The 21,883-nt window shown below is 44.1% G+C and overlaps 2 protein-coding genes across 7 annotated transcripts in view; both read right to left on the bottom strand.

Moving 5' to 3' along the window:
• Positions 1-6,589: 6,589 nt before the first annotated feature.
• On the bottom strand, positions 6,590-12,318 carry RHO (rhodopsin). Its single transcript, XM_048858495.2, has 5 exons — positions 11,958-12,318; positions 10,122-10,290; positions 9,800-9,965; positions 8,020-8,259; positions 6,590-6,926 (listed from the first exon to the last, which is right to left on the bottom strand). Exons 1-5 carry the CDS (start codon positions 12,316-12,318, stop codon positions 6,804-6,806), a joined length of 1,059 nt encoding a protein of 352 aa, XP_048714452.2. The 3' UTR covers positions 6,590-6,803.
• Positions 12,319-19,005: 6,687 nt separating this feature from the next.
• IFT122 (intraflagellar transport 122) overlaps positions 19,006-21,883 on the bottom strand; it is a 49,545-nt gene continuing 46,667 nt past the window's right edge. For all 6 annotated transcript variants that reach the window (XM_075130285.1, XM_075130284.1, XM_048858601.2 and 3 more), the window contains 2 exons: positions 20,349-20,513; positions 19,006-19,595 (listed from right to left, as the gene is read on the bottom strand). In XM_075130285.1, the coding sequence (XP_074986386.1) occupies positions 19,506-19,595; positions 20,349-20,513 (255 nt within the window). In that variant the 3' untranslated portion in view covers positions 19,006-19,505. The remainder of the gene's footprint in view (positions 19,596-20,348; positions 20,514-21,883) is intronic.

Raw genomic sequence — 21,883 nt, 5'->3', positions numbered from 1 at the left:
TTAAAAAAAAGCAACAAAACTTTATCTTAAAAGAGGCCTAGTTAAGCTGGCTGCAAAGCCAGCTTTATTGACAGGTTCATCTCACTTTCCTGCTAATTCCTTTGATTAGCATCTTAATTGAGAGGGCTGCAGTTGGCAGCTGCTAATTATTTTTGTTCAATCCTAGTGCCAGGGAGATTAGGAACAGGTGGCAGCAGTGCTGAGTTTAGTTTGCCCACTCTTTGCAACAGGCTGGTGGGTGTTGGGGAGAATATTCAGGGGGGAGGATTCCAAAAATGATAAAGGTTCTTGTGGATTAGTCTAACAATTGCCTTCAATTTACAGATTAAAGTAGCAGCCCCTCATTTGGAAAATGTAATTTACAAGTGAAACTGTGCCCTGTGTCAGCTCATGCGCCGAAGTGGCAGTAGGAGGCCTGGGATGTGGGTGGTACATCACTGATTTTAACAGAATGGACCATCCCAGTGTTCAGAGTGTACGTGTGATGGGAATACATACATGGCTGGACATACTGAGCCCATGTTCTTTGTGCACTTACACCTTAAAGGGACAGTGTGAGGGTTGCCAACTTTCTATTTGCACAAAACCGAACACCCTTGCCCCGCTCCTTCTCTCAGGCCCCAGACCGCTCACTCCATCCCCTCTCACTCCATCGCTCGCTCTCCCCCACCCTCACTCACTTGCTCATTTACACCAGACTGGGGAGGGTCCCTTTTCGACCGGGTGTTCTGATTGAAAACCGGACACCTGGCAACCCACCTGGCATTGCACGACTGAGTCAGCAGCAAAATCAAGGAAATGGAGAGTGAGTTTGTGAAAAGGCTTCCCTAGGCTGGATGAAGCCACAGAGTAGAGCACCCAGATTCATCACGCATTCCTGGTGGTCTGTGTTCTCATCCTGCTTTAGGGCACAAGGGACCTGAGCCTGCTGAGTACCATTTCCTACCACTAACGTCAGCAGACATGCAAGGCCCTGGGCATCTCACAGGAGGCACTCAGCCCCACACAGGATTAGTCCTCACATGAGCTTGCTAGCCTCATGTTCATGCATTTTGGCAGGCTATGTGCTCCAGGACCCTGGATTGGAACAGCAAGGGATGCTGAGGTCAGGGCAGAAGTACACTGGCAGGACTGCGAGAGAAACCTTTACTGGGCAGGCCTCGTCTTTAACTGGCTCAAGCTAGTGCTGTTCAGCCCCTCGTTTTCATAAGCACTAACTTCACTCAGTTTTTAAAGGAAAAACAAAGAGGTTCCGTAAATCAAAGAGGGGAGAAAAAAAGAGTCTTTGTTCACTAGTGATGGATGGAGCAAATGATTCTTCCAAGCTAGCATTGCAGGTGTTCTTAAAGAAGCCAGGGTCTGCTCCCTAGAGGACTTACCTGCTGTACAGTGAGCAGAACTATCACTTCATCCCTCACTTGGGTCTTTCTGCTGAAATTAAAGAATAAGCTCTGCTCGTCCACAATAAGAAAGTCAGATGTTAATATCTGAGATGTTCTGATGCCTACAACGTTTTGCTCTAGTTCTCTTCCACTGGGTGTTTCTAGCTCTCTTCCCTCCGCCTGAGCTGATTCTGCGGCAGAATGATGGGGGAATTGTGCTGTAGGAGGTACTTACTGTCTTGTCAATGAGATATAAAACTGATAATTGGTGGTCACTAAAGAACCCCTGGTGGGTTTTTTCTTTTGTAAAGATTCTGGGCTTTAATTCCAGTGTCCTGGCCAAATTCAAACTGGGTCATTACATTCTCCGTACACATATTCCCCTCCCCTTCACCCCAGTTTCTGTGCTTCTTCACTTTCTGGTTTAAATTGTTGTGCAGTGTTGCTGTTAGCTGTTAAATAGACTCAGTGTTTCACACTAGAGATGGCTGCATTTCTGGGATCAATAAAAATATTCTTACATAATCCTTTGGGAGTTTTTACAGGAATGGTTATAAGACTTTAGTGAAGTTTTGGAATAGCCTTCCAAGGGAAGCAGTGGGGGCAAAAGATCTATCTGGCTTTAAGATTAAACTCGATAAGTTTATGGAGGAGATGGTATGATGGGATAACATGGTTTTGGTAATTAAATATTCATGGTAAATAGGCCCAATGGCCTGTGATGGGATATTAGATGGGGTGGGATCCGAGTTACCCAGGAAAGAATTTTCTGTAGTATCTGGCTGATGAATCTTGCCCATATGCTCAGGGTTTAGCTGATCGCCATATTTGGGGTCGGGAAGGAATTTTCCTCCAGGGCAGATTGGAAGAGGTCCTGGAGGTTTTTCGCCTTCCTCTTTAGCATGGGGCATGGGTCACTTGCTGGAGGATTCTGTGCTCCTTGAAGTCTTTAAACTACGATTTGAGGACTTCAATAGCACAGATATAGGTGTGAGGTTTTTTGCAGGAGTGGTGGGTGAAATTCTGTGGCCTGCTTTGTGCAGGAGGTCAGACTAGATGATCATAATGGTCCCTTCTGACCTAAATATCTATGAATCTATGAATCTATAGCACCTAAGAACTTGCAAAAATCTGTCCGGAAATATCTTATTTTTAAAGTCTGCAAAGAACTAGTAAAAGCGGAAATCAATTGAGTTGATGTAATCAAAAGTAATTGAGTTAGATCCTGGCCTTCGCTCCAGCAGCCAGAAACCAGCAGGGTGACCATCTTCAGCCAGCATCACAGTAGTATTTGAGCTCACATATCAAAACTGGAATTGAACATTGCTAAGTGGCAGCCATTTGCATTTGATTGCTCAACGGGATAAAACCTGAAGCCCTCTCTCTGGAAGGAAGGTGTAACAACTGCAGGATTAATGCCTACTTACTACTGCCTGCTATGCAAGCATGCTCATTTTACTGTGACCCCTTGGCTCCTGCCTGCCTCACCCAGTCACAAGCCTAGGTTATGACCTAGCACTGGGAATGTGTGACCTTTCCATGTGTGCATGTCAGCCACCATCTTGGCTAACCCAGCAGAGCATGACGAGGGGAATCTCCAGAACCAAAGCAATGAGCTACAGCTTGAGCTTAAAGAGCCAAGATGCTCTGTTGGTGGAGCTGCAACATAGTTATAGCCTCTGCAGATTGGGCACAGAGGAGGACCTGGCAGCCTCACTAACCAGTGGGTTGTGTGTGAACAGCCCCAGTGCAATGGAATACCACGAGAGAAACAACAGATAATAATAATAAAACCTCTATGCTGCACCCATCACTATAGTGTCAGAGTGGCTTACAAGTCCTGGCGTAACAAAAGAGCAATGTCTCTCTCTTCCTCCCGCCTTCATTTGGAAGAGTTAATTCTTTTGTTTTGAATGGATTAGAGTCATTATTTTCTATTCCAGGACAGCAGCATTCAATCAAGTCCAATGGAAGTTTTTGTCTGGGCAGGAATTATGTGACTATATCAGGATTTGATGGAGGACCTTTCACGGCACAGCCTCTCGCCCACGCGCTCTCCATGGTCATTTGGCGCGCTGTGTGACCATGCTCAGGACAACGTTCAGTGGTGGGAGGGTGTGGACAGTGTTAGTGCCTCTCATGCAGGTCACTGGGTTTGAAAAGGGAAAGCATTTCAGCAGAATGCTCAACCACTTCTCCCAGCTGGGATTTCAGTATGAATAGAGCTCTGTTCTCAAAACCCTGGATTCACCACAGCTCCCAGTATAGACAGAGGCATTTCAATAAATCAACGATGCCCCTAAAGGAGGCATTAGATAGCTGAGGTGCTGGTATCATCTCCCCTTTAGGTCACTGAGCACTTTAAACCTTTCACATTTGGTTGCCGATTCAAACCTGTGCTAGGGCAGGAATTACCATCTGATGGCTGGTGGAGGCCTGTATGAAAAAAATGTGATGGGCTCAGTTCCACATCACAAAATCACGCCCATCACAACTGGAAGTGACATCAACAGAGACTCCTGTAATTGCATGAACTGTGGTGACTGAATTACTCTTTTACCCCTTCCAGCCATCCGTCCAGGCCAGTGCCAGGGCACATATATAGAGCAGGCTAGGGGAAGGCTACACTGCTGTGACCCAGGTGGTTCTGTGGCTAAACATGGCAGTGAGTTGGCTACCTGATGCTGTTGCTAACTTCACTCTGATTGGAGGAATAAACTATTTACCTGAGAATTAGGGCCATATCATCTCTGTATTTGCTAGCGCGTCAAAAATATTTGTCTCAATATGAGCAAAAGAAACTAAACTCTCCAGTTAACATCGGAGCAGAACCACTTTATGAAATCAGAAAAGCAGAGTCATGGCAGAAGAAGGTGTGCTTAGAGCTGGCTGGGAAATTATTAATTAAATGTTTTTTTCATCCAAAAAATGCTGATTCATCAAAGCCAAAACTTCCCTCAGGAAAGAGTCAGCTCAGATAACGTTTTCAATTCAAAAAATGTTTTGAAAAAAAGAAGTTTCCAAGTTGTTGGAAACTCCTGGTTTGAAAATGGCTTTTTGTTTCCACATTTGTTTCCACATTCAAGCTAATTAAAGCTACAAAAAACTTGTAACAAATTTTAAATAGTCAAAATAGAAACAAAATGCTTTGAAATTATCAAATGAAATATTTCAATTGACCCAACACTGAATTTTTCTTCAATTTTTGGTTCATGAAAATGTTCAAGAGTTTGACCTTTTGGGGATAGGAAAATTGTTCGAAATCTCAAAAAGGTTCATGGGACAGGAAAACTATTTCTCCTCCAGCTCTAGATGTGATGTGTTTAATCAGACACAAAAACAGCTCAGAGTAACCACCTCCACTCCCTTAGATATATCAGCAGCCCCATGACTCTGTCAAAACTGCAAGGTTTATTGTCAGCCATCCTAAGCTCTTCCATTATTCCTGTAGAGGAAAGTATAACTGGACAACTAAAAAAAACAAACAAAAAAACCCTTCCTTTTCTTTCCTACCAAAAAAAATATTTCAGATTCTGAGCATATGAATGAGCCTTCAACCTAACCACTGAATGATCATGAACCTTTGAGCTTCAGATTTCACTGAATATGTAGAAGTATCAATTAAAAATAAATAACGAGAGACTTGTACTTGCAAATTGCTCTTTATTAAAGGTTTAACTTGCATAGTTTCTATAGACCTTCTCTATCAGATCTTGCAAAGCTGCATAGAATTAGAAATTGGAGAAGATATACTATACAAGAATAGTTTCAAATGTTGATAACAGAAGGGCAAGAAAAACATCTTATTTGTATAACTGAGCTAAAAATAAAAATAAAGAACATTGGTACAATTGCATTATGCCATCTTTTAGCGCTTTAAACATATGTTGAAATCTCTGGGCCATATGCTCCCTTGGCTTGCTTGCTATGAAGAGAAGAAAAGCGTAGCAATGTGCCACCAATCAATCCTCAAAAAGCACAAGCCTTGGCCAAAACCTCTTACTTGGTGCGATGCCAAATCAAATTACAGCTGAAAATTGGTAGGTGAACCACAGGAGAACCATAAAGAGCTCAAACTATAGGGGTGTGGTCTATGGACATGTAGGAGGAGTCAGGGAGAAGCCAAATGACTATATATGTTACCATGGAAATATAATGTCACATGCTACGGAAAAGACGCTGCAAATCAGCTGTTGCTTACGGTTTAAATCCTATTCCTTGTGCACCGCATAGCTAACTGGTTGTGTGCAGGGGAGTTTGTGTGTGCAGCAGGGGAAAGACCAGAATCCTCCCCAAGATTATTCATTATTCTATTTAATGGTTAAATTGTAACATTGTAACCCCTTAAATGTCACTGGCACTAGGGTTGCTACCTTTCTAACAGCTGGTAACCAGACCCTCGAGGCCCTGCCCCCTTCTCCACTTCTTCCCCAGCCCCTTCTCCACCTCTTCCCCCCAAACCCCCGCTCCTGCTCTGCCTGTTCTCCCCAAGGCCCCGCCCCTGTCGTTCGCTCCTTCCCCCACCACTTGCTGGATCGTCTCCACGTCCCTCTTCTCCCCCACCCCTCATCTACCCCAGCTGGGCTCCCTCTTCTCTAAGGCTGGGACGGGAGCTGCAGCAACCTGACAAGGAGCCTCCTGGAGGTAGGAGATGGCCCCAGCTGAGCAGGAGCTGGTGTGGGTTAATGACCAGGTGCTTTCCCCTGCCTTGCGGTAACCAGATTTGTGGTGTCTGGTCAGTACATCTGACCAGACACTGCCTGGTCCCCTTTTTGACTGGACTTTCCAGTCAAAAACCGGGCACCTGGCAATTCTATATGGCACCTGGACACAGAAGCCAAAAATCAGATTGTCCAGGTAAAAACCCGGAGAGGTGGCAACCCTAGCCAGTGCTCACTAGGTTTCATGCACCCCCACTGATCCCAGCTTTGTAACACGGGTATACCTCATCCCCTGCTAGATTGCTGTATCTTGGCTCTTTACTATGGGCTTTCCTAACCATGGCCCCTGTGGTTCGCATCCAGAACAGATGCCATGGTAGGGATGAATCCACAAGGCTGCAGCCTTACTCATCTTTTCCATTCTGTGAAAGGAGAACATTCGCCCCTCTGTATGAAGCTAAGGATCGTGACCCAGATGTTTGGTCAGTGTAAATGGGGATAACGCTATACAAGTCAATGGGTATACACACATTTACACCAGCTGAGGAGCTAGCCCTTTGTATTTAATTAAAAAAAATATGTACAAACTTGTTCAAATGATTTCTATTATCAGAACTGAAAAGTCCATTCTGCTGGGTTAACTGTGAATCACATGCAGGCGGTGGTGATGGTGGACACGACTACATGCATGCAAATGGGACTTGCGCATCCTTGCTGACAAGGCATGCCAGCTCTGAGATCAGCAGCTTCCATGAGGAATCTATGCAGGAGAAACCTGGCTGGTGGAGACTGAGGAAGTCTCTGTCCTGGTGCCAGCAGAAGCGTCGTCGTCACCGAGCAGGTTCTTTCCACAGCAAATGGTGGTGATCATGCAGTTACGGAACTAGAAAAGAAAACAATGGCGGCAGAGGTAACCAGCCAATGCAGGCAGTGTGACAACCGTCAGCCAACCCTATACATTGTGAATATCCTTACATTAAATGCATCAGTAATGCACCGGGAGGGATTTTTGACTAAAGCAATGAGGGGGGAAATTCAAGGAATTGTGGCTAATGAAGAAGCTCCTGGATTAGACCAGTTCAGGTCTATTGATATGTCCTTGTAAAAGTCTGCACACCTTGGGAACAATCTAACTCCCACTGAAGTCAGTGGAAAGACTTATCGCCAGTGGGACTTGCATTGGATCCCTTAGCTGAACAATCCTGTTGAAGTGAATGGGGCTTCTCATCTGAGTGAGGCAAGCATGAGTTGACCCTTGAAAGATCACAATTTGTTAACAGCTCAATATTCGATTAAAATAATAAAAAAATACTAAAAAAAAAAAAGGGGGGTAACCGAAGCTCATGTTTTGCAGTATGAGATGATCATACCAGGGATCTGGAAGGAATTTCTGCTCCTGATATAGCATTGCACAGATGGCCAAGTGCATTTTGGGAAGGCTTTTTGTGGACTAAGTTGCCCTAAAGTGCCAGGTGCTGCTCATTATTGGAGGTAGAATAGTAGACTTGCTAGACCAATGATTTATTCGCTCTGCCAAATTTATGTGCTTAACCTTTCCCACTTCCTAGAGCTAGCTACAGCTTCTGTTCAGGATTACCTTAACCTTACTGAGTATTCTTATTATTGGCTCTGTTAGACTAGTGCATATCTACTGAATCAAAATGGTTGCACCATTGTAACTGAGAACAGAATACAGTCCTAGATATTTAACTAAATCAATGCATTGATCATTTCAAATAGACAGTCCTTATGACTTCCAGTTGCGTTCAGTAGATTTATGTAATACTAAAGGACAGCAACACAATGATTAAACGTCCCTTTTGATGACAGAACCAAAATTGCCTTGAAAAAGCTCCACTTGTGCCACATTGAGCAAAAAAGAGCTTTAAAAATACGATCTAAGTGCTATAACTCTCTGTTAGCTATTAAGAAATTCATAAATAAATAAAGAAGAAGACCAGAGATTTGCCACTTACCTGTTTGTTCATTACAATGTAAATCACTGGGTTGTAGATAGCAGAGCTCTTGGCAAAGAAAGCTGGGATGGTCATGAAGACAGGGCCAAAGTCAGATCCCTGGTGGGTGAAAATGTGGAAAGCGACGCTGGCATAGGGGACCCAGCAAATGAGGAACGCAATAACCATGATGATGACCATGCGAGTAACTTCTCTCTCAGCTTTCTGAGTGGTGGCTGATTCCTGTTGCTGAGCTGCAGCCTAAAGAGATAAGACCACTGAAATGATGATGGTGCTGCAGGGGATAGATTGGGTACTCCTGAGGGAATTCTGCACTAAAAAAATAAAAATTCTACACACAATATTTTAAAATTCTGCATATTTTGTCAATAAATGAATGTGGAGGCTCCAGCGTGGCAGCGGGGAGCACAGGCCACCGGCTGCATGGAGGTGGCAGATCACCCTGCAGCCCCGGTTGGGACATGGACTTGGTGGCGAGGCTGCACCTGACCCTGACACAGTGCAAGGGCCGGGCCTGCCCCAGAAACCCCGGAGCCCTGTCCCTCCACGCCAGGTGCACCGAGATAGTAAGTGAGAGGGATAGAGTCTCACATGCATGCCCAGCCTTGGCCCCCAATCCCAGTGTGGGCAGGCTCAGCCCAGCAGGATCCATGTGTGGAGGGGCTTAGTGTGGAGGGATCCAGGTGTGGGGTGAGAGGGTTCTGTGTGGGGCAATCTGGGTGCAGGCAGCTCAGGGGGGGATCTGGATGCACAGGGGCTCACTGTTGGGTTCTGGGTGCAAGGGCAATGGGACTCTGCAGAGAGTTCCTGGTGAAAGTAGCTGGGGCTCAGCGGGGTGGGGGTCTGGTGTTGGGGGATGGAGCTCGGCAAGGGGGGTCTGGGTGTGGGGGTTCAGTGGGGTTGGAGTCCGGATGCTGGAGGAATGGCGCTTGGTGGGGTGAAAGTCTGTGTCCAGCTGGTTGGGGCTCAGTGGAGTGGGGGGCTGGGTGCAGATGCAGGGTCCAGATGCAGGGGAGAATTTGTGGGGGGGTCCAGATGCACAGAGAGCTGGGCAGACAGGGGAGCAGCTCCCTGTATAGTGACCCCTCCCCCTGCTTCTGAGGAGCCAAGGGGGCAGGAAGCAGGTGGAGGGTCCAGAGCTCCGGCAGCTGGGGGAGGTTTGTGGGAGTGGGTCTGACCCGGTCCCAGCCCTAGCCCCAGCTGCTCCTTGCAGGGGAACAAGTAGGAAATTCTGTCCTTCCTCACCCCTAGCCCAGGTGGAACTAGCAGCTGAGTCCGGCACAGGGTAGGAGCCACCAGCAGGGGCATCCCCAGCCCTGCCCCCACCCCCCTGTGGTGATTTACCTCTCCGCCAGCTGCTCCAGGAGCCCGAAATGATGCACCCGTGCTGCTGGGGAGGGGCATGTGACCGCTCTTACAGCTTCCATTTGCTTCCCCACCATTTTCTATGGGGGAGGAAAGAAATCTGCGGGGGACATGAATTCTGCACGTATGCAGTGGTGCAGAATTCCCCCAGGAGTATCTGGGAGACATGCTGAAATTGACTGTCCAGGGAGTTTGTGAAGGGTTTAGGGGTGTGATGAGCTACAAACATCAAATTCACATCACCCTAGCTTCCCAAATATCAGGGTTGATTAGCTCTGGGGTTATGGTTCATTTCACTACAGGGATGGAGCCAGCTGCAGAGTTCAGATCTGGATCTGAAATCTCCCAGTATTTGGGGTAGGGGAGAATAGGCGTCAGATGCAGGTTTTTGGTCATCTCTAACAGGTCTACCTACCTCTTTAACAGTGCAAACCAGGCGCCCATAACAGAAGGAAATGATGATCAATGGAATGAGGAAATGAACCACAAACATGTAGACGACAAAAGATTCATTGTGGACCTCAGGTTTCAGAGTGTAATAATCAATTCCACATGAGCACTGCAAGCCCTCTGGGATGTACCTGCAGTTAAACCAATGAGATTAGTGTCTGCCCTTGAACTGGTGAATGAGGTTGCTTTACTTGGAATGCTGCTACAGAAATACGTAAAACACCTCATTAACTGCTGCTAACACCATGCTAGCTGGGGCATCATGTCAGAAAATGTTCAGTCCATACCTAGACCATCCAAACAATGGAGGAGCAGAACAGGCCAGGGCCATGACCCAGGTGAAAATGATACCCATGAGGGCATGGGTCTCACTAAATCGGAAGTTGCTCATGGGCTTGCAGACCACCACATATCTTTCAATGGCCAAGACGACTAGGGACCACAGAGCTATTTCACCTGTAAAAGAGAGAGAAAGAGAGAGAGGCACACATAGACCGTTACCAACAACAGAAGAAAAAGAAAACACATAGCCATGTAAATGAGTCCTTTTTATTGATTCTAAGGCTAGAAGGGACCATTGTGATAATCTAATCTGACCTCCTGCATAGCATAGGCCATAGAACTTCTCCAAAATAATTCCTAGATCTGGTGACTGAGGTTGGATTAATTCTTATGTTATGATTTCCACTGAAGTCTCTAAATGGCAAAGAAATCCAGGTAAGGTTTCAAGGAATGTTAGTATCACAGATCTGAATTAAAATATAGTAAGGAACACACAAGTATCTTATTCTACTATTGATCATTGTACCCATCATTTTGCTAGTGTTTTGTGCCCTACTGCATCATCCTATCACATGGATGAGCCCAATCTCTCCTCTCCACATTTGTATCTCTACTTAAAAAATCCATGAGCCAGATTCCAAGAGGTAATGAGCACTGACAATTCCCACTGATTTCCACCCATGGCTCAGCACCTCTCAGATCAGGAGCTCTGTTAGTAAGGGCATTTAAAAGGTGATCTATAATGGAAGGGAAATTGGGCTTGTGCCCTTTTCGCCTTCTTTACAATGGATAAAGAAGGCTGGAAAGGTTGTTGTCACAACAGCCGTATTTCTTTTTCCTGCTTGTTTATTTTGTCATAGATGTAGTCTTGTCTACACACGAAGACTATATGGTAACTGGAGAACTGATAAAATGACCTCACAAGACAGATATCTGAAAACTGAACTGAACTGAGAGGGGAAGGGTTTTTTAGTCCCACAGTTTAGCCTAAAGCCTGATTGATATTGGAAGAAAGGATGACTTTGTTAAAGGCTAAATAACCCTGCCTCTTCAATGAGAGTTCACAACAGACATGATCTGAGATTCTCAGAAAGTCCTCAGGCAACACCAGGGAAAACCAGATTTGTTATTTCTAAGGTTAAAAGAACAAGACAAAAAGCATATAAACTGAACATTTTAAAATCTGTTGCAGGTCACTTGTCAATCCTACACTCTACATTTTTCAGGATACTCACTAGCTAAACTTCCCCCAAAGTGCTAAAAGAAGGCAGAAAATCATGGTGCTTTATTTCTTCTCCCCCATTTATTTCCTGCCTTGAAATATCACAACGTTAAATTAGTCCAAATTACAATGCAGTTTCTCTATTCCAGCTGCCCTTTAGAGTGCACACTGAAATGATCTGATTTATCTCTCTTTCCTAAAATCTTGAGGGAAACCCAAAAGGCGGAGATTTTAAAATTGCCTCTTGGTTATTTACACCTCTCTATTCCAGCTGCCCTTTAGAGTGCACACTGAAATGATCTGATTTATCTCTCTTTCCTAAAATCTTGAGGGAAACCCAAAAGGCGGAGATTTTAAAATTGCCTCTTGATTATTTACACCAAATACCACTCTTGAATGGAAGCCAGAAAACGCAAGAAGAAAGATGAAGACAGTGAATAACATGTAAGCGAACAGTTCTGAATGACATCAAGCACCTCAACATGAAATGGGAAGATTTGGAGAGAAGGCCAGTTGACAGGCAAGGATGGCAAATGTGGGTAGCCCAATGTACAGCAAAGCACAGGATGGACTAAGGTTTAAGGTAAGCATTGTTTATTTACACATGTAGAAAACTTACCACCCAGTGTAGCAAAGAAGCCTTCAATGTTGCAGCCAGTTGTCCCAAAGATAAAATAGCCATGCATTGAGGTGTACATGGTGGTGGTGAATCCTCCAAAGACCATGAAGAGGTTAGCAAAGGCCAGGTTCAAAAGGATGTAGTTGAGGGGTGTCCGGAGTTTCTTGTGTTGGATGGTGACATACAGAGTCAGGAAGTTGACAGGGAAGCCAAGAAGAATCAGCAGAAACATGTAAGCAGACAGTACAGAGAACTTCCACGGGTCAGCTAGGTAGTACTGAGGATACTCAAATGGATTCCGTACTATCCCTGTCTTGTTGGACATGGGCACATAGAAATTTGGCCCCTCTGTTCCATTCATGGTTGCAGTTCCAGAGGTATTTTTGGTCTTACAAGTAAGTTTTGCTTCCTTTGAGGCTCCCCTCTTGAAATTCACCTCCTTATTAACATTTGAGCAGAAGCTGGCTATACTATTCTCAGTACTGCAGCCTTTATAAAGTGCCACCTTGGGTAAGCTTCCAACATCAGTGTCAGCATGATTAAGGCTTATGGTATTATTGATCATAATAATCCAAGCTAGGATTTCAACTGTTAATTGGCTTTCCAAGGAAGGTGTTATGGTGACACCTGTTTCTGGGTTGCAAAATGGTTACCAGAGAATATTGAACTTGTATGGCTAGATTCACAAAAGGACTTAGGCACTTAACTATCACTTCCATTGCCTAAATTTTAGCATGAGGCCCCACTGGGATTCCCAAAACATCCAATCAGCAGCCATCAAGCCCTAAACTCACTTGGCACCTAAGTTTTTGCAATAAAAATTCCCAAGGCATCAATAAAAAGGAAAGGAAGTACTTGTGGCACCTTATGGCACCTTAGAGACTAACCAATTTATTTGAGCATAAGCTTTCGTGAGCTACAGCTCACTTCATCGGATGCATACCGTGGCATCAATATTTTCACTTCTGGGCATAGGCACCACAGATCCATGCCAAGTGTCCCGACACCTAAGCCCCAGAGCCAGGCATGAATGAGGGGGAAATAGGCATTTCTCCACCTAACTCACCTACAGGACTGGATCCAGTAAGCATGGTCTGAGCTCATCTATGGCTCAGTCCCTCTATAGGTGAGCTTACACAAGATGGCAGCAGAGGACGAGCCCCTTCATGACTTTTAGCCAACTGGAGGGTACTCACCTGGGTTGTGGGAGACCGCCAGTTTAAATTCCTCCACTTGAGGGGGAAAGAAGGGATTTGAACTATAAGCTGCCATCTTGCAGGAGAGTGCGTTCGCCACGGGGCTATGGGCTATTTTGAGATGGCGATCTCTCAGTCTCCTGTCAAAGCTGTTCCACTGTGGATAAATAATTTTAAGAAGTCATTGGAGGAGAGGGACTGGATCCTCAATCTCCTTTGCGCTAGCCAGAGGGCTACAGAGTCTTTCTCATGTTTGCATGCTCTCTCTCTGGCCCAATGGGCCTTTCATTATTTAGCCAAAGTGGAATCGCTTCAACAGGAAGAGTGAGGGAGTCCCCTCCCCAGCCATCTGGCTATCCCATTACACAGTGGTTCAAGCACTCGTCTAAGAGATGGTGGATCAAAGTTAATCCCTTCGCCCACTCAGGTGAGGAAGGGGACAAACCAGGGGTGTCCCACATCCCAGTGAGTAAGGTTGCCACCTTTTCCCAGGACCACCCCTTTTTTGAAGTAGCTGTCCTGGGAAAGCTGTACAGGGTGCTCAGTACACACTGCCAGCTGTCCAGTTTTATAGGCTCAGGACCATCCTGGCGATCTCAATCTCTTGTACCTCACAGATGGCAACCCTACAGGTGAGTAATCTACCCACTGGGCTAATAGTTATAAGGGTGGTGCTCCTCCTCCTCCCAACTCTCTTCCCCTGGCTTCTTGCTAAAATGACCTAAGTGTGTAACCTCAAGAGGGGGTTGGCAGCTGAGAATCCCAACCAGGGGGAGTTTGGCTTTAGGTGCCTAGCATGGACATCTAGGCTCGGTGTCTCTCATTGGCTAGCTTAAACAGGGACCCCCTAGTGTTTTTGTGGGTCCCATTCTGAGGTGCTGTTTCTCCCCATTCATAGAAAAAGGAGCCTAGATGCCAGCAATTTTGTAGCTGCCTAAGAGTGTGGTGGGGCAATGCTCAGCATCACCACACCTAAGTCCCTTTGTTAATCTATAACACACACAGAGATATCACGTACAGAATAGAGGGAAAACCAGTATAACCTCTGCTTCTGGTCCCAGCTCTGCCTCGTGCTTGCTGCGTGGCCTTACACAATTCACTGAGGTGCAAATTTTCAGAACTGATCGCCAAGATCGGGTCTCTCCATTTTTGGGTACCCCATTTAGAGATGTAGGGCTGATCACCAGTAGCTTGCATTGACTTCCCCTGGATTGGTAGTTTTCAGCACTTCTGAAAGCTGGATCCCACATAGCTAAAGCAGGGCAGTCAGACAACAGAGGTACTCAAATGATAGGTCATTTTCATGGGCAGTAGCTGCTCTGTGCCCTGTTGCCCCAGCTGTGTGATGGGGATCATAATATTTCTCTACTTCCCAGGGGTGTTGTGACATTTAATTTATTAATGGCTGCAGAACAGCCATTGGGTTGCTTAGGTGGAAAGCACTAGAGAAAGCTGAAATATAATTATCAGCAGGGGTAGGTGTGTAGTAAGTATTTCCTATTGTAAGCATGTCCAGTGTCCGTATTGCACTTTCTTGATGTGCTAGCACGTGGAGGCAGGTTGCAGGGATGAGCTTTGAGCCCTTTTTCTCCTCCTCAAAGGAATGCATAACTTGATGTAAAAACCACATTACGTACGGTGGGGTGGAGGCTGAATGACTCAGGGAACTGATAATGGGATATGCAGCCTTTGAACTCTAGGTTACCAACTGGAGCTTGGCCCAAGCCCTGTTATCGTCTGAAAGCTGGTCTGTGGCCCATGTGAAATGAGATGGCAGTCTCAGCATAGTTCCAGGCAGCCAGATAGCTGCTTCATAACTGGCATCCCAGCTGGAGTCTTGACAGCAGAGAGGCCAAGGACTGACTGAGCTAGTTGTTCTATGATGCCTACAACCTTTAGCCTACATCAGCCACCTGCCTTGTCTGCCCTAATATTTTGTGATAATGGGAGAAATGAAAAAGTGAAACATTAACACCTGTCTCTGGGTCTCCTGTTGTGTCACCTTCTCAACTCCTTCTGGCAAAGCTTGTCTTTATTTGCTATTTCTACAGTACCAGGGCCAGGGCTTAGCAAATAATAATTCCCATCTCCCTCTTGCTCAGGGGTGAGGTGCACATTTGGCAGGGCCATGTAGCAACTCTCACAGAACTAATGCTAATGTTCTGTTTGCTCTGCAGGAAGTCAGGGGACTTCAATCTCTTGAACTATCACTCTGAAACCTTTCTGAAGCATCAACTTACTAAATTGATAAGGCAACGATAGCTACAGGGGAATCTGCTGTTTGAAACTCCCAGATGGTCCATGCTTCTCTGTTTTCCCTCTCAGTACACTGAGAATAAAGTAATTATTTAGACTGAAAAAATGTAATTAGACATTGGTTGTTTTTAGGTCTACAGCGTCCATGGGACAGTATGTGAAGGGGAGATGAAAACACTGAAGTTAACAGTAGAGAGAGAATCTCTTATGGAGAACGCAATTCTCTCAAGTATCATACCACTATTATTCCTACTACTTAAACCCAAAAATCTATTTTTTTCCTCTGCCTTTTTATTACATTTTGTTAGTGGTAAACAATATAAACTTAGCCCTTAACATTCAGAGTGCTATATAAACATTCACTAATTCTCACCACTCCAGTCAGCTAGACCAGGATCATCTCCCCAGTTTTACAGATAGGGAAGTAGAGGCTTAGAGGGGACATGACTAGCTCAAGGCCATACAGCAATTTTGGCTAGAGTTAGGATGCTGGGCAATGCCTGTGTCCCATCCTAGTCTTATTTCTCCAACCCAAGCCCTTATACCTGGGTTAGCATAGTATATACAGTTTAGTTGGGAAAATGGAGTAAACAGACTTCCTCCTGCATCAGCTTCAAACTCTAGCCCTTATGTTAAAGAGTCAGTGGAGGGATTTTGCTCAAGTTTTACATCCAGGAGGTGCACAAACATTTGGTCTCAGGATAGACCATGCATGGAAAACTTCAGTCCACGAGGGGAATGTCTCATGGTCATAAATGTTCGAAAATAGATGTGTTAACTATTTATGCTAAATAATCTGTTCCACCTTGTATCTAGCTGTCACTTTCCCCAGACCTGAAGAAGAGCTCTGCGTAGCTTGTCTCTTTCACCAACAGAAGTTTGTCCAAGAAAAGATATTACCCCACCCAGCTTGTCATTGAAAACAGTGTCATACCATCACGGGAATTGGAATGCCTCACAATATCAGAGGAAGACTAGGGTGCATATAATATAGTACTTGAACTAGGAAAATGCACACTTGTGACATTTGTATAGACGAGGAGACAGTCTTTCTATACACTTATATGCAAACACCATGTCCTCTCTAATATATTACCCATTCCAAAAACTCCACCTCTATGAACTTTTCTTGTTTCCAAAGCTACTTTCAAGTTGTATTGCAGTTATCTAAGCACCAACGTACTTGTTAGCACATATACCTGGGCACACAGTAGGATTAAAGGTTTATCCTTCCAAATATTCAAATTTGTCACATTAAGCTTTGATGCAGTAAGCCATTGCTGAGATTGCAACTGCTGTCCACAGCTTAGAGCCTGAAGCGCGTCACAGATAGCGAAGGCAAGTAATAGTAGGATAAAAGAACAAGCATAGGACAAGTTCCAGACAGCGGTCTATGCTGCTATCCACACCAGGTCTAGTGAAGGGTAAGTGGCTGAAGGGACGCAGAGGAGGAAAGGTCATTTTTGGTACCATCTTGTGAGCTGATAAAACTCTAAAAACAGAATTATCATGATGTGTTATTGTCAAAAGATGCTGAAGTTACATAAGAACAGCTTCAATGTCACAGGGCAAATTGGGACTACTACAGTAGTTTAAAAAATCATACTACATTGGCCCTAACATTTATTTACACATCATGACTTACTTTTACACAGCATCTTTCCTCCAGAAGGCACCAAAAAGCGCTTTTCAAACATAAAATGCATCTACGGTCAGAAAAGTGGGTCTGTAAAAAAGGGAAACCTCTGTGCTCAAAACATTTTCCTCGCCTGTCATTACAAATCATAGCTACTTATTTTTACTGCTTTTCACTCCTGTTGGCTTTGCAAAACCAACACAATTATGGGAAAACGAGCTAGATTCTAATTCTGGCTCCTGTATCAAACAGAACGGTTTATTAATTCCAACTGCAGTCTTCATTGCATACAGTAATTTACAAGCAAGCAAGCAAGCAAGGTCGGGACTTTTAGATCAGTATATTTACAAGGCTGGTAGTCAGAACAGCATATTTTTTTAAAGTGTCAAACAAAATTTGATCCAGATTCACAGAGATATGGAAGCCCATTGAAGCTATTTTTTTTTTTTAGTCACTTTTTAGAGCAATTTAAAGTACACATAGAAATCATTTCAATCACCACTGAAATTCAGCTGCCTCTGTGGTAGCTGTTTAACAGCATGCAGAAACACTGTCCAACAGTTTAGGACAGTAAGCAGAGATGAATATCATATTCCTTTGAAAACACAGGGAAACTTGTGGTAGGCATGATTATAATAACGATGTATACTGTGTGCATACTCTTACCTGTCATCTACATTTGACTAAAAATAATGAAGAAACCTATCACTTCTAGGTCACTCGCTCAAATTCAGCCCAAGTGGTTACCTACCCATAGTTGTTACCAGCTAACTGCTTGTTCAGTGGCCTATTCCGAAGTCCAACTATTAGGTTGGTGCAGTATACACATAATGAAAAATCATTCCCTCAGTTAGCGTCCTAAAGGGCAGTATTAGCAGAAAAGCAGAGGACCGAACAGGAATGCAAGATGAACTACTTTCTCTCCTCCTAGAATTGCTCCCCACAGGTGAGGGTTGAAACATAGTGGTGGAGAAAGATTGCACAGCAACTACTCTTAGGGCACATCTTCACTGCAGAGTTAACTCAGGTGATCAGCACCTGCACTAGCCTAGCCCAGACGTGAGCAACCACGCTGTGAAGCCATGGTTGAGTTTTTAGTCCACCCTTGTGCACATACCTGTATGAGGCTCTAGGACTTCTGGGGTCATATCACATGGTTCTTAGCGCTACAATAAGTTGTGCTGCTCTATGATTCTTTCCCAGTGGATTGTGGGAGAACTTGTCTGTCCTGGGCACATAGGGGAAACTGTAGAATGGCACTGGAAAGCTACCAGTACCTGAATGGTTTAGCCTGTGCACTCCCTGAAAAGTGGGTGGATTACCAGCCTGAGTGTAAAATGCGCTCGGGCTTTAGCCTTTCCCCCAGGATGGGCCAGCTAGCCTGGATTAAAATCAGCACCATACTTGGGCCCGAGGTTGTGTGTTTAAATGGAAGCCAGGTTAGGAGCAACACCTGAGCAAGAGCCAGAGTTAATTTTGCAGCGAAGACAAGCCCATAATGTACCTGTTCTGTGGCTAAATAGGGGCCAGCCTTTACCTTCCATGCCTGTCAAGCTGGCACATTTCATGAACCCTCCAATATATTCATTACACCTGATGAATCGGTGGCTTTTATTTTTTCACTAGGAAAAAAGGTGAGTTTTTAATACACATTGGCTAACACATACTAAAATCCCAGTAGACATGGTGACTTGATTTGAAATGTGTTAGCTGGTCTATGTAAAACCTGGTGGGGAGGTTAGGGTTTACCTTGACCAGTTGACACATATTAAAACTACAACTTGCTTTGTCCACACTAGGGTTTTAATCATGTGTTCATTAACGTGTGAGTCAATATGTGTAAGAGCTCCTAAATGTAATGCTATTCTCTGCCAAAATGATATAAAAGGTACATTCCCATTGGGAAATTCCACTTCAGAGAAAGACTGCAGCAAATGCTCAAAAGAAAATAAAACACTGATGCAAAAACTTCCCCTTTTTATTTCAAGTTCTGTCAACAACCAAGTACATATTAAGGACCAAATTCAGCCCTGGCATAAAGAGGGGCAAAATCAATGAGGTCAACTGAATTATCTCAAGGCTGAATCTCACCCTAAAACATTCCTATCGAATCTATGGCACACTGGCAGGTTGCCATGATAAACATAGGACACTTGAAAGTAAAACTGGAATTTTCCTTAAAAATATACATGTACATTTTTTTCCCCATTTGGCTCTGTGGTTATATACAAAACAAAGAGCAATAAATAGAAATTCTGTAATTACATTGCTCATAAAAATAAAATTTCATTTGGATAGGACACAACGTGACATTTAACAGTTTCTCTTTTTCCACTGCTTATGAAACATACACAGAGTGAGAAAATATATGTAACAACATAACCAAACTGTTAAGAAAGCTTGATTAGTTTGCAATGCATTTCACTGTGATAGCAGAAAGATCTCTTGGATGGATCTTTTTCACTGGTTTGACTCATCAATTCTTCTCCGACAGTATGGACAACAGTTATGCTGGAGCACCAGGAGCTCATAATCCTCTGAATGAAACATCTGTGAATTAGGAACAGATTTAGGAGTTATCTATTACACTGTTACTGGCTCACATCTAGGAAAAGGAAACTGAGATGGAATGGTTTTGCTAGGGCTCAGAATACCTGATGCTACTGTTACAACAGAGTTCATGTTTCCACAATAACAAGTAATTTACAGCTGTTTGTAACAGCTATAATTTGGAATATAAGAGCACATATTTCATTAAAGAAGTGTGGAGGCTATGGAAGTCAGTTCACCCAACCAGTGAAACCCAACTGCTCTGTGAGAAAGGAGGGTGGACTTTAGGATGCTTTCTCTGCTTCCACATAACCAAAAATATCCAAACTATTGAATATTTTGAAGAAAACATACCTGCGGTGGGGGAACTACAAAGAAAAAAAATCATTTTACTTGCTGAATGCCCCCACTAAACCAGGCTATAAGGTTAGAAAGGCAGAGAAAAAAATCAATGTTTCCCTTCTTTTAGTTCACTTTAGGACTTCTTGAGTGGCTACAATTCTTGCCATCACTGTGCAGTCCCCAAATACTTCATTCTACAAATTCAGTTACCACAAGCTATTCTGAAGCCAGCCCTTCTGGCAAGGCCTATCCTCTCTGTATATAGCAGAGGGCATTTTGCTCTCTTTATTTACTATTCAGGACTTCAGAAGGTATGTATCGAGGGTTAGAAATTAAAGTATCAGGGTCATTTCAATTAGCTTCTCATTAGGAATGAGTTTTCAAAGACCCCAATGAAAACATTACTTATACCTGAAAGCATGTTGGACACATGGTAATGGAAGCGTCTGGTAGCAAGGACCGGAAGTATTGCCACTGTAATGGCTTTGGCCAGCGTTTAATCAGGACATCCCTCCGGCTCATTGACCGGAGAACTGCACGATTCACTATCACAGGAACAAATTCTGAGCCTCCTTGCTGCAGCATTTAAAAAAGAATGAAGCTTAACAATTGCAAAGTGTTTTAAAGATGACAAAGAGCGGAGTGTTATTACTCAGTAGAAAGTGCTAACACAGAATAGGCATGGATTCTGCTCCCACTGAAGTCAATGGCAGTTTTCTCACTGTCCTCAGTGGGAGTAAGCAAGATGTGAGTAAAGGTATTTTCACTGTGCTTCACTCATTCCCATCAACACAATTTTTTATTTAAAAGGAAAAAAAAGCCATTTACAAAAACTTCCCTGAAAATGTCTATTCTTAACTGCACCCACCCAGACCCTGAGCTATCTAGAGGACAGTCCCCCTGCCGCTTGCTGGAACACCAGACTCCAGATGGACTCACCCCTGCCCCAGCCATCTAAAACTGGGGTATAAAGAAACTCCTTGGAGGAGTCCACCAGAAACTCAAGCTGAGCAGGGACACTATGCACAAATATGACATCAAAGCCCCACTGCTGTCTACAGCTTTTTCTCCAGACATTCTCTCCCATGCTGACTGGCTGTTTGCTCCAGCTCTATTGAGTTTCTTTGCCTCACTCCACCTACTCTTAATACTGCTCCCTCTTCTCCTTTCCGCATTCCTCTTATCCCTGTCCCTCTACCTCCCCTCTCTGCAACGTCTCTTCTCCCTTCATTTGCCTCATCTCAATCTCTTCCCAACAAATGCCCATCCAAATAAATAATGAGGAAATAAAAATACTGTGGAACTAACATGGTATTTGCAAACTATCACCTGCTCGTATGTTATATTCTTTCCCCTGCATCTTTCATCTGTCTGGTCTGTTTAGACCGAAAGCTCTTCAAGGCAGGAACTATCTATTACTTACATTTGTAAAAACATGTAACACAATGGAATCCTGATGTTGTTTAGGGCTCCCCAGGCACTAATGTAATACAAATAATAACAGCAATAATACCACCAGGCCTTGTTTAACAATCTTGGCCAGCTGATGTTCTCTGTTACATCAGTGTAAATTCAGAGTAACTATAGTTATCAGATTTACACTACAGTAACATGGACTGCCTATATATGAATATCCTGCACATTTTATACCCTGGATGTCTTGCTTTAAGGCTCTCTCTTGGGCATGTTTATATCTGGGTGTTATGTACACCCGCTACTATGAAAAAAAGTAAAGGGCTGTTCAAACTAACTTTGGAGTTTGATTTTTTAAATCACGTCACATAAAACTACAGTATGCAGAAAACATCATAATTTTTAAATCTGTTTCTGCAGTGAGTGGGTGGGTAGGCATCCCAGAAGACTATTTTTCCATTGATGATGATGAGGCCAGAGAGAGACAGTTTACTTAAAAAAGACATTCAGATAGAATAAGTGGTTCTCCAGGT

The sequence above is a fragment of the Caretta caretta genome, chromosome 7, assembly GCF_965140235.1.
Source record: "Caretta caretta isolate rCarCar2 chromosome 7, rCarCar1.hap1, whole genome shotgun sequence".
NCBI lineage: Eukaryota > Metazoa > Chordata > Testudines > Cheloniidae > Caretta > Caretta caretta.
The sequence above is the reverse complement of the archived record's forward strand: the minus strand, read 5'-3'. Positions and strand labels throughout refer to the sequence as shown.

Excerpts from the sequence above, each read along its gene's own strand:
- RHO (XM_048858495.2), bottom strand. The coding sequence starts at position 12,318 with ATGAATGGAACAGAGGGGCCAAATTTCTATGTGCCCATGTCCAACAAG. Across the intron at positions 8,260-9,799 it reads TGGTTTGCACTGTTAAAGAG|GCTGCAGCTCAGCAACAGGA; the intron begins GTAGGTAGACCT and ends TTATCTCTTTAG. Across the intron at positions 6,927-8,019 it reads ACATTGTAATGAACAAACAG|TTCCGTAACTGCATGATCAC; the intron begins GTAAGTGGCAAA and ends TTTCTTTTCTAG.